Source organism: Typopeltis vanoorti, chromosome 25, assembly GCF_054136105.1.
Source record: "Typopeltis vanoorti isolate ZY-2024b chromosome 25, IOZ_Tvanoo_1.0, whole genome shotgun sequence".
In the NCBI taxonomy this organism is placed as follows: domain Eukaryota; kingdom Metazoa; phylum Arthropoda; class Arachnida; order Uropygi; family Thelyphonidae; genus Typopeltis; species Typopeltis vanoorti.
The window spans coordinates 8,057,621-8,071,102 of NC_143573.1; the positions used below are offsets into that span (position 1 = coordinate 8,057,621).

The 13,482-nt window shown below is 39.5% G+C and overlaps 1 protein-coding gene across 1 annotated transcript in view; it reads left to right on the forward strand.

Annotated features, from left to right (window-relative positions):
* LOC150092517 (cytochrome P450 3A8-like) overlaps nt 1-13,482 on the forward strand; it is a 221,061-nt gene that overhangs the window by 81,525 nt on the left and 126,054 nt on the right. Inside the window, exon 5 of the mRNA XM_090414567.1 lies at nt 7,602-7,727. Coding sequence (XP_090270693.1) covers nt 7,602-7,727 — 126 coding nt within the window. The remainder of the gene's footprint in view (nt 1-7,601; nt 7,728-13,482) is intronic.

Genomic DNA, 13,482 nt, shown 5'->3' on the forward strand with positions numbered 1-13,482 from the left:
CAAAAGCTTTTGCAAAATCCAAGTATATTACTGTGTATCCTTCTCCTCTGTCCAAGGAAGCAGTCACTTTATTGTAATAAGTAAGTAGATTACTAAAACACGACCTCCCTTTAGCAAATCCATGCTGTCCATCAAAGATTATACAATTGTTGTCAACCCAACTCTGGATCCTAGTTCTCACAAGCTTCTCCAACATCTTAACCACAACACCTGACACACAGATAGGCCTGTAGTTTGATGCTTGAGTTCGATCACCTCCTTTATGAAGTGGCACAATCTTGCCCTCCTTCCACTCTTTAGGGACTTGACCAAGTGCAAGACTCGTATTAAAAAAATATGTCAAGGCAGGTGTCAACACTCTGGCACATTCCTTCAGAATACGCGGTGATATATTATCAAGTCCCACAGCCTTATTTACATCTAGTTTACTCAACTCCCCAAACACCTCTTGCTCACTTACAGTCAGTCTCTCCTCCCCATCGTCAACTGCTCTTAATCTCTCCATGAAGTCACATTCACAAGATTGAAAGATCTTTATGAACTGCTCATTAAGTATCTCCACCACACATTCTGCAACAGCTGTCTTTATACCATTTCCTCCAATCAATGTCATCCTTCCATAATCATTCTTTCTTTTGCTGGCTACATATCGAAAGAACTCCCTAGGATTCTTTTTAGCTTCATTAGCTAACTGCTGTTCATACCTCTCTTTAGCTACTCTCACCAACCAAGTCACTCTCCTTGCCTGGTCTTTGTAGAACTCATGAAATTGGTTACTTCCACTTCTCTTATGCTGCCTCCACAATGCCCTTTTTCTCTGTATTGCATGCTTAATCTCTTTATTCATCCATCTCACACCTAACTTATTTAACCTTCTCACCCATGGTATACATTTAGACATTGCATCCACTAAATATTTTTTGAAAATCCCCCAAGCTGCATTGATCTCTTTTCCAGCTAACTCCTCATTCCATGCTACACCTGCAAGCTGTCTCCTGAGCTCTTCATAATCACCCCCCTTGTAGTTCCACATATACCCTTTTTTCACAGGGGTCCTTGCACTGCTGGCAACCACCCACGTAATCACCTCATGGTCACTTTCACCAATTGGTGGATGATTTGATACCTCATTGATAATTACATCCTCCGATGAGATGACCAAATCCAAGACCCTTAATCCTCTTGTGCCCTCTGTTACATACTGTCTGAGGTAGTTATCCCTCAAAAACTCAAGAAACTCATTTTCTTTACTTCCAGTTGCTATCTCTTCATTCCAGTCTATATTGCCATAATTAAAATCACCCATAATGATCACCCTTTTCTTATTTGCTTGGCTTATTTGACTATACATTTCACTATCACCACCATCCACATTACCAGGTCTATAACAACATCCCACCAAGTATTTGATTCTATTCACCTCTATCTCACACCATAGTGCCTCAAAACCACTGGCCCCATTTCCCTCTTGCATCTCTACCTTGTATGGACATAACTCTTTCTCTATCATCAATAGCACTCCCCCTCCCTTTTTACCCCTTCTATCCTAACGAAACACATCATACCTTTCCATCTCTATTCCTGTCAGGATGTCATTCTCATCTAACCATGTCTCACTTATTCCGACAATCTCTGGGTGCACAGACGCAATTAGTGCAACCATTTCATCCGCCTTGTTTCTTATACTTCTAGCATTGGTATACAAACACAACTAATTTCTGGATCTACAGCTAGTTCCACTGATACCACTCACTCAATGTGATCTCTCCATGCTTGCCTGGGGCCATTTCCCTTTCTGCTTCTTCATTTTAGAACCCGTTGCAATTCCATCTGTTTCCTTTTGATCCCTGATCATCCCATTACCTTCCTGCCTACACATTCTCTCACCTCCTCTTGGAGCATCCACCTTTCTCACGCTGTGTATCCCTGTCCACCCTGAGCCTCGCCGTTTCCCTGCTCCTCTTGCACACCCATTCTCTCATTTTCTATACTCATACCACTCACTTCCACATTCATTTCCACTCCTTCAATCTCTCCTGTCTTACTCTCCTGCTCTTCCACATCACTCCCCTCTCGATCTGATTCATTCTCTCTATTCACTTCTCTACCTTCCAGCAGCAGTCTCTCCAAGCGACTCACACCATAACCACTCAAATGCAGTCCATCGCTCCCATACAGCTCACTTCGTCCCTCAAACTCATTCCACACATTAACAAGCTGTACTCCCATCTCCTCACACATTTCAGCCAGAATATCATTCATAATCCTTGCTCTCCGCCTCATTTCACCACAATCATACCTAGGCAACACACTGACCACCCTTCCTGTCACACTATTCTCCTTTATCTTTCCAAGCAGTCTCCTGACATTCATTTTGACATGCTCTTTGTTCTCTCTCAAATCATTCGTACCAATTAATACAATTAACTCTTTTGCTCGTTCCCGCCTCATATTCAATGCCTCAATCACTCTACTCATTTTACCGCCTGGAAAACATACCTTGTGCATTTTATCCTCTAGCACACCTTTAATAATGGAGTCGCCATACAATGCCACTCGCTCATCTTTTGTTATCTCTTTCATGCCATCATGATTTATTTTAATAGTTTTGACCTGAATTCTCTTGATTTCATTCCACATCCATTTCATTTCTTGCTTCATCCAATCCAATTCACCTTCTGAACCTCGCGACACATTCACTCTATCATTAAATCTTTCTAACTTTCTAACTCTCCACCCCCTCTTCTCACTTTCCCTCTCATTCATCCTTCTTTGTTTCCGTACTTTCGGTCCAACATACGTCCAACTTTCACTATCATTCTTCTCACTTTCACTCTCACATATCTTTCTTTGTTTCCGTACTTTCGGACTAACATGCGTCCAACTTTCGCTATCATTCTTCTCACTTTTACTGTCATTCATCTTTCTTTGGTTCAGTACTTTCGTTCCATTATCTCGTAGAAGATGTATGAACTCCATTTCCTTTTTGCTACATGATATTTCCTCCTTCCAATTGATATCACCATAATTAAAATCCCCCATAATAATCACTAAGCCTTCACTCATTGCACTAAGTTGCTGATGCATGAATTCAATATCTCCCCCCGTACTCCCTGGCCTATAGCAGCATCCAACTGTATATTTGGTTGCGTTGGTCACTATTTTGCACTAGACTGCCTCAAATGAACTCTCATTCACATGTCTATCATCATGATATACTACTTTCTTTGGCTGCAACACATCAGCTATCATCAACAGTACCCCTCCTCCTGTGCTATCTTCTCTATCCTCCCTGAAAATACTGTACCCATCACATTCAATTCCAGTGACCACATCTTCTGCTGACAGCCAAGTTTCACTAATGCCTACAACTTTTGGTGAGATTTCACTGACTAATGCCAAAAATTCTTCTCTCTTATTTCGAATGCTTCTAGCATTGGTATACAAAAATTGCAGACTCCCTCTAGATCTTGTACCGGCTTTAGAACTGATATATAAGTCACTAACTACTGTAGTCCTATGCCAATTTTTATCCCCTCTCTTCTGCAATTTATTCTGCCTATAAGGATCAATAAATACACAATCAGTGCTAAAGTTTCTCTCTCTTACACTCAACCTTTTCAATATTAGTTTCCCTGCCCAATAACTTCAACCTGTTCAGAAAACAATAACTTCTTCAATCGCTTATGTCCTTCCATGTTAAGATGCAGTCCATCTCTAGCATACAACTGCCTTTTTCTTTCAAACACACTTCAAACATCAACAAACTCCAGACCTCTTTTTCTGCACATTCTTGCAATCGTATCATTCATTATCATTGCTCGTCTACTTAACTCGTAATTGTCAAAACGAGGCAGCACACACACTATTCTCCCATTGACACTTTTCCTCTTCACAATATCTAATAATGTTCTTAAATCTTTTCCTACCCGATTTATACTACCTCTCAGGTCATTCGTACCCACCATAACTATCATCTTGTCTGCTTCATGCCCTCTCTTTATTGCTAAAGCCACTCTTTCTATTGTCCCATCAGCCAAGCACTCCTCATGCATACCACTCTCCATACCCTTAATCATAGAATCACCATATATTTTACCACTCTTAACTTCATTCAAGTCCACACTCATGGACTCATTCTCTACACTATTCAGCATGACTCTCCCAGCTTCATTACTCAACTCTCTATTACTTACCCCCCCACTCTCACTACATCTCATTTCTTCTAGGCCACTTGTGGTTTTATTATGTTGACTCCCAATCACTCCCATACTATTTATTACTGCATCATTCACCAAAGACTCACCCATATGTAATCCTGTTCTAGTTACTTCAGCTAAAGTAATCTCTACAGTCCTAATTTCTCTGTTTAACACATTAAACTCAGCTTTAACTTCCAGTATCTCCTTACCGATCACTTCCACTTCCTCATGAAGAAGATGAAGGTCATTTTTCATTTTCATAAACTCCCGCCGAAGTTCTTCCGCTACGGTCCCGATGTCAGCTTCCATTTCTAAACGCTCCAGCCTATCCCGACACTTCTCACATACGTCGACATTTTCGTTCTTCTCATTATGCCAGACCGACCACAGATCCTTCACTTTTTTCGGTGCATACATGTAGCAGTTTCCGCAACGCATCCATTGCGAAAAATCTAACGCTGAGCCAGCCTTTCGTGTAGTAGTAGAAGTCTTGTGCGCCGCTGACGTACGTTTCTTGTTGGACGCCATCTTTACATGTTGATATAGTGAAACAAACGGCAGTGAAAACACAATATATACAACACAGTTCTAAACAATAATACCACTGAAAGACACTTGTTTCTAACCGATGCACAATTGCAGCACAATTTGTGACAAAAAGCCACACTATATTTAACTTTAAAAACACGTTTTCTAGACTAGCTAAACTCGACCGCCACATTTACCAAGGACACTAGCGCCACCCAAAGATATTTCTTGATTGCTCCAAGACTCAGTTCACGACATTAATGGCATCATGAACTAAGAAAGTTTGAGAACCTCTGTACTAATTAAGAATCTGGATGGCTACATTCATTATCATGTGATCATCTCCTACTTGTCTTGGTTGCCTGGACTCACACTCTCCTAAACATTCTAATTTCCTAACTCTGCACTTCCAGTAATTTCTCAAGACCACTAACTTCAGATCCATTCCAATTCAAATCATCCATCTTATATAAGTCCTTCCATCTCATTCACAAACTCTACACCGTTCCACTTGTAGAACATGCACACCAACTCATTTGCAATCTTGGCTTCCAGTGTCAGCTTATCTGTATTATACTGTGACAACAGACTCGCAGCTTTTTACTTTCTTACTCATCTTATTCAGTTGTACCAACAACTATTTCATATCTTCTCGCATCCCACACTTGTCACCTGTTAGATCACTAATACTGGCCAAGATAATCATCTTTCACTTTTCATCTTTGCATCCTTACACCATTGTTAATATCCTTAATCTTAGTTCCAGATTTCCAAGATTTCGTTATTCTCTCCTCATAAACTCCTTTTATCATACAATCACCATGCAAAATTTGATCATTCTTATTCCGCTTTTGTTCTTTCATACTCTTTCTCTCTCTCTCTCTCTCTCTCTCTCCCTCTGCTCCCATCTTCCCCTTCATTTGCTTGTGTGCCATACTACCTGCCAAGTTTTCATTCTGTGGAGAATTCCAAGAAGTGTGCAATTTCTCTAATTATCTGATCATTTTCTTTGTTTTCCACCATTTCCTTTTTTGCTGTCACTCTTAGTGCTTGTACCCTAGTTTGCTTCAACATTTTACCTTCAACAGAGGGGCTGTATGGAAGAATTTGAGTGAGTTGACAAGTGTGCAGATTATAGCTTTTAGTTCAGTGTTGCTTTAAAGGTTAAAGTTTTGAAAATTGGAAGGAAAGGATAGTATACAGGGTACACAGAATTATCTCAAAGGAAGTGGAGGAAACGAGGGATCAGGTTTGATGTGAACAACAACTTGAAATTTATGGAGCATATTGCTAGAATTTTGAGGGCGATAGAATGGTAATGTTGAGGGGACATTGACATCTAAAAGCTAAAAGGCTATGGTTTCATTATATAAAACAGATTACATTATGGATATAGATTACAGATTAAGTCACCTGTTTTTTGAGGAAATGTGGATATATTCAAAAGGAGAACAAAGAAGAGTGACTCAGGTGTTGTCGGCCCTCTAGAATGTTGTATTCAGGAAATGCTATTTACAGCCTGTGTGACTGGAGAAGATTGATTCAGTTATGTTAAGTTGGTAAGGGGGATGTTATGAGATTGATGTGGAAAATATTTCTCATAAAATTGCAAGAGATGGGGTGGAACAAGTGACCATCCATGGAAACTGTATAAGGAAGGTGTGAGTGCAGTACTAAGTAGAAAGGAGAAGGATCTTTGTGTGGTTATAGCATTACAGCTGGTGATGGGGAACATCTGGACTACAGTGAGGAGTATAAGGTATCAGGTGATGATGTAGTGAATATATTGAAAACTGGTAGAAATGTACATGGCATGTAAACAGATTCAGGTTTGATGTTATGCACAGTTGAGATGTGTGCTACATGTACCATCAGCTATGCATGTGAGCGGTTGTAACATTGGGAGGTTCTCAACCACCCATTGGTGTTGAGGGGAATGTATGTATTATGTGAGATCATGGCAAATGCAAAAACGGTGAATGTGTTTTACATATGCTTGAATTTTGTGTGTGCGTGTGAGAGAGTGAAGACTTCCCATGATGATTTGTCTTTGGAGCAGCAAATCTCAATGAAGATTTGCTGCTGCTGATGATAATAATAATAACAAAAGTTATTGGGGAGAGGATGTTGAATAAATTATCATTATTTATTCAACATACCCCTCCCCAGGTTCATTTGTTTTCATTATACAGTAATGAGATGGCATCATATGGACACCATATTGGCGCATCATCAGCTGTATGTTAGGATGACTAGAAACATTGTCATTAAATAGTGGGGCAGTACATAGAACGATTAATTTTTGTTTAACTGTACAGTAAGTACTAGCAGAAATTTTTGGCAGAAGTGCACAGAACATACAAACACGCTTGAATTTGGTATAATGCTTATAAAAGCGTGTGCCACACATTCATGCACTGACAACTATGCCAACTATGCATGAAGTTTTGTATAACACTACAGCTGAAAGGGTCTGCATTACCTTCTACACATCCTGATCTCAAACCCAATATTCACCGTTTCTTTGAATCACTGAAGGAAACTGCCTAGTACCTGATTTGTAACCTGCATCAATGTACAGCATGCTGTCATTTCCAACTTAAAGGCACCAGTTTTTCAGTGATGAGATAGATGAAATGATGTTGTGATGGAACAAATGCAAAAGTATTTGGTAATCACCAGTTTAAATCATTCAGTCTTTTACACAAGTGTTACTTGTTTCAAAAAATAAAGTTACCTTACTGGTTGAAAAACGTTTCATAAAACCTCTTTTCATAACAAAATCTGTATGCTGTTATTTACATTAAGTAAAAAGTATCTTAATTATGTAGGGATATATATATATATTCTTTTTTTTTTGTGAATTTACAGCCCCTGAATCCTCTATTTAGAAGGAATAATTTGTTATCAAAACATGTACTGAATGAAAGAGGTCACCAGTGGAAAGTTATGAGAAGTATTCTAACACCATCTTTTTCAAGTCTGAAGATGAAGCAGGTATTATTAATGGAAAGAGAAGTCATATTCTGAAATTTGAAGTGATTTATCCTAAAACATTATACTTAGATTTATTCAGATTCCCAGAACATTAGGAAATTTAAGAAACCTCCATAACTTAGCATTTAAGGTTTCACTTAGCCACCAACATATCTGTCACATTGAGCCTTAAACTCATTCACATTCTTAACATTCACAATGTGTTGATTGACACATAGAATTCTTCATGTGTATATCTACTCACTCCATTCTTCAACATATCCTTTACACAACTTTTATGATGGGAAGACATTAGCTTGAATCCATCTGTGATGTGTAGAACCTATCTTGCCCACATGTATAACTTGCACCACTGATTTTACTGTACGAAAAAAAAAAAAAAATTTCACATATATCTCGCACACGAAAAAAATTTAAACACACTCACATCAGGGTAATAACTTGTTCCCTGCAGTACTTAGATTTATTCAGATTCCCAGAACATTAGGAAATTTAAGAAACCTCCATAACTTAGCATTTGAGGTTTCACTTAGCCACAAACATATCTGTCACAACATGATGGTAAACAACATGTCATCCCTAACAGCCACTATACTGCAGATGGAAGAAAAACAAGTAGTTTTATTGTATCACTAAATAAGGTATAGATACATTTGCATTCAGTGTAATATATTTCTCAACAAATAGTGCAATTAGAGACAACTGGGATAAAAACAGCACTAACTAATGAATCACATGTCCCTTCCCATAGAAACGATGCTGTATAGATTCAAGAAAAACCATATGTTGCACCAGCAAATACAGTATCTAACTAAAAACTATTGTCCAACTTTTCAATTATATGAAATAAATGTTTGTTTTGATTGCATTTGAAATTTTCACTGTCATTAAGACAGATCACAAAAGATAACTTCAAATAAAATGCTACCACGAATCAGCTCGATGTGGAAGCGGCACACAAACAAACAACAATAAAATTCAACCAAAGGGTTGAAATTTTGTGAGTTGAACCCGCCTATGTGACGTGGTATACAAATGGTAACAAGAAGTTCCGTCGGAACAATAAATGGGGAAAACACCACCCCGTTGTGAACATGTTGAAACTAAGAAATATATAGTGAATGTTGTTATGGCAGTTTCAGATATTATGAAATTCGGTTGAAGAGAATTAGTATTTCAACTCAACAATTGTTGGCTTCCCTTTGTCATTGGGTCCCATAATCTTTTGTTAATATAACACCAATCATATGCATGTCTTCATAGCTGCTCTATCTCTACTGGCCTGCCATTGCTGTCTGTTTCGTGCTCTGCTTTCACTTCTCATTAGTCATTTGTGAAGGATTGTTCATTGTGTATCTCAAGTCTTGTAATTTACTGGTAATTTTTGCTTGAAATAATGGGAAAGAAGATGACACTATTTGGATAGATGACTTTGACGATGCACACAAGGAAACTGCTCTCGAGGGTGGAAGTAGCAATAGGGAATAGGAGATTCTTGGTAAGTCATACCCATTTTCATTTTTTTCCTGAAAACTTTAGTTTCCAAAAATCCCTGCATATAATAAAGTTACAAGAACATTAGATGAGGGAAAGGCATATACTGCAATTTTCTTAGACTTAGCAAAGGCATTTGACACGGTGCCACATGATAAGCTGATATTGAAGTTGCAGCACATGGGTCTGGATGTCAGATTGGTCAACTGGATTCAGGATTGGCTGTCTGATAGGTATCAGAGAGTTGTGTATGGTGGAGCAGTTTCCATGAGGCAGAGGGTTACAAGTGGGATCCCACAGGGCTCATTACTAGGACCTATATTGTTTAACCTTTATATCAGTGACATTGCAAGGGGATATTCAGTTGTTTGCCGATGATGCGAAGCTGGGAAGGATTATTAGTAATAGCGTAGATGTGGTAGCCCTGCAAGAGGATTTAAATAAGCTAGATAGATGGGCAAATGAATGGGGGTGTCAGTTTAATGCAGCAAAATGTGAGATCTTGAGGTTTGGGAAACATCGATGGGATGCTGCATACTCTATGGGAGGAGTTATACTGGAGGAAGCAGGGGAGACAAGAGATCTGGGGTTGATGATTGATAGAAACCTGAAATTTAGGGGACATATTGCAAAGGTGGTGAAGGTAACACAGAGGATTGCTGCAATTATGAGAAGGACACTGACCTGCAGAGATAAGAGGGTTATTATTCTGTTGTATAAGTCTCTGATCAGAACCACACTTGGACTATTGTTCTCAGATTTGGTCCCCAGGATTTGAAGGGGATACAAAGACGGATGACAAAGATGGTCTCAGGACTGTACAAGGATAGTTATGAGGATCGGCTGAGAGAATGTGGACTGCAGAGTTTGGTGGATAGAAGAAGGAGAGGTGATATGATTGAGACTTTTAAATTGTTGAGAGGTGGTTACAGGGTTGACACTGGGGAGTTCTTTCTCTTGGTTTAACAGCGGGAAGGAGTGATGACAAGAGGCCATCCCTGGAAGTTACGAAAGGAAACTGTGAGCAAGAGGGTAAGGAGTGGTTTCTTTGCATGGAGGGTGGCTGAACCGTGGAATACATTACCTGATGGAGTGGTGGGAGCGAGAACGGTCAATGAGTTTAAAGAGTGGTATGATAGACTTTGTGTTACTTAGGGGGGGACCTCCCCTCGATGAGTCTTGACAGACTTTATGTTCTTAGGAAGGACCTCTCACGATGAGTCTTTTGACTCCATGGAGGCCTGAATAATAATAATAATAATATCTTGCACCATAATTTTTTAGCTTTAATTTTGGGGAAAAAAGTGCAAGTTGTATTCAAGTAAATACAGTAGAACTTTTCAACCCAAGGTCAGTTACCTTTCAGACAGTTGTGACAGTGTGTTCTTTTCAGAAACTTCAGTTTTTCATCCTGTAAAGCAGACAAAATGGCCATAGCATACATGCTTCTGACAGGAATAACAAGCTATTCAGATAGAATTAACTGCTTCCATAACTTGTAGAATTGTTTCATAAAAACATTAATTAATTTTCTATGAAACAAAGTTACTTGGCAATGAGAAGCTATTGAACCTAACACAATTTATATATTAGGTTCAACACACATTGAAGATAATGAAGATAGGTGAAATTCATTAGCGGCCCAAGAACAGAATCCTATGGTTCATTAGTTACCTTACTTTTCAGAGAAATTGTCCTTGTACAATTTTTGCTAATATCGTTCAATGACAATCTAATATCCATCTAATTAACTGATTATCTCTCCTTGCTTCATTTATAATTGTATGTGATACGATATGATACTCCTTGACTTTGCAAAAGTGTTGATAATTACTTTATAAGTTAATGTAAGAATGGGAATGGTTAGATGGATTGGCTTTCTGAATGATAGTAGCAAGTTGTGAATGATGAAGCAATGTTTCAAAAAAAGAAAGTCTGCTCCAGTGTTTCTTCTTAGGCCCCTGCTGTTTAATTTATTTGTAAATGATATTTCATGTAGATTGACTGACTGACAGGGAATCTTCAGTTGTTTTATGATGATGCAAAGTTGGAGAAAAGTTTAAGCAGCACTGCTGATGTTAATTCCCTTCAGGAAGATTAGTTTTGACAAAAAAAGTGGAGTTGTACAGTAAATATGCCATGAAATTATATATTTGATTTTAATGCTTTACCCAAGGAAGCAAAACAGTGTTTATGCTTTGCACCTGAAATATATTCATGTCTGAGCTACTTGTATGTAGAGGCTGATGACTTCGCATCATTTCGCTTAGTATGAATCCGATAATGCAAAGCACACACACCCTTTCGGATGTGTAAAAATGTTATGCATGATGGGAAGGACCACTACCCAGACTGGTTTTCCATTTTGTAAGTGCAGGGTTACCTCTCCAAAAACTTGTGGGATCCCCTGGATCACCCAATAATGAGCAACCCGCAGGATCAAAAACTCAGCGTTGTTCCTCTCAGTAACAGGCTCACCCTGTTACCGAGAAAAACTCTCAGTATTGGCTCTATCCCGTGGCATGCTCACCCCACCACCGAGCAGAGCCACTCATATTTCATCTGGGGGGGTAACAGCAACAGTCATGCCTCAGTTAACTTCATGGGCTGCAGCATTGCCATTCATTATCCCCCCCCCCAAGGACATGGGTGACAGCAACAGCCGAGCCTCAGTTAAAACTTCATGGGCTACAGCATTGCCGTTCATTACCCAAGCTTCCAACCGGTTTCGACCTTTATTGAGGTCTCTTCAGTGGGAGCCAGACGTAGGAGAGATACCAACATTACAACTTACAACATTACTGACCTAAGGGATGAAGCAAAATGCTTTTCATATTCCCCACTATCTTAAGAGAATGAGTGGAGATAGTTTTATGAGCTAATCGCTCGCCCTGAGTGGGCTTGGAGATTAGTCCTCAGTGTTGTAGTTTAGGATGGCTTTTGGTCTTTTATTTTGAAATAATCCATTGCGTCATAATCTGCAGCCAGTTGAATCAGTTTGTTAGGGTGCACAGATGCTTTTGAGAAGAATTTGGTTGCTATAGTCTTCATGAAAGTGTAAATATAGTGTATTGGAGTCTGATATGCTGGTGTATGACTATGTCCAAGACATCAGTCCGACCATAAGTGTTGTGATGGGTGGGCTTGGCGGGACCCACCACAAGCAGGTTGAATCCTGCATAGTTTTCTAGTATATGTCCACTTTTGTTGGTGGAACGGCTATTCCAGACTGGATGCTTGGCATTTAAGTCTCCGGCCAGTATACTAAGCTCACTGGTATCCAATATGCCATTCAAATCAGAGGACAGTAATATTTTTTGTGGAGGATTATATGCTGCGAAGATTTTTAGTTTGCGCAGAACTTGTGAGAATCTCAGTGCCAGTGACCTCGAGGTTAGTGGTAGGAGGGATGTTTATAGAGTGATATAATTTTTAATGAAAATAGCAGTGCCGCCTCCTCTGTGGGACAGTCTGTCTGCTCTGTACAGTTGATATCCCCTAATTTTGGGGTTGTCTGAAGGTCTTAGGTGCGTTTCGTTTAGTAAAAGGACATCCGGCTGATGTCTTTGGGCGAAGTCCTGGAGTTCTAAGATCTTACTCCTCAGTCCGTCTGCATTCCACGTGATGATCTCTAGGGTGTCTGGTTTTAATTTATCACTGTTCATTAGTAGATCCAACCCCTCACTTTCCTCCACCTGTCTGGTTTTAATTTATCACTGTTCATTAGTAGATCCAACCCCTCACTTTCCTCCACCAAAAGCTTCCTTTAGGAAGCTTTTGGTGGAGGAAAGTGAGGGGTTGGATCTACTAAAGTCCAGCAGCATATTTGCTAGAGAGGCGGTGATGATAGCAATCAAATTAGATAGTGGCACTGGTTGAATCTTTTCCTGGGTTGACTTTTTTGTATGAACTGCATCTGCATATGTCTTTGACTGATTCTGTTGAGATGATCTTTTAGAGATCTCTGGTTAAAGAGGATGGATTTCTGAGCATTTTTGGTTGTCCATGGGGGACTGTGAGGTTGTGGTCTCTGGGATAGGTTTGCTGGGAGAGGAAGAGAGTCTGCCAGCTTCAACTGTTTGTTTTTCGGGTTTTGGATACAACCTCTATAATTGGCAGTGTGAGGGCCACCACAGTTGGTGCATTTTGCCGGAGTAGTTTTTGGTTTTGTGCATGTGTTGGTAGGGTGGCTTTTTGCACATTCAAGGCATTTGAATAACTCTGCCTTGCAGAGTCTCTGAGCATGACCGAATCTTTGGCA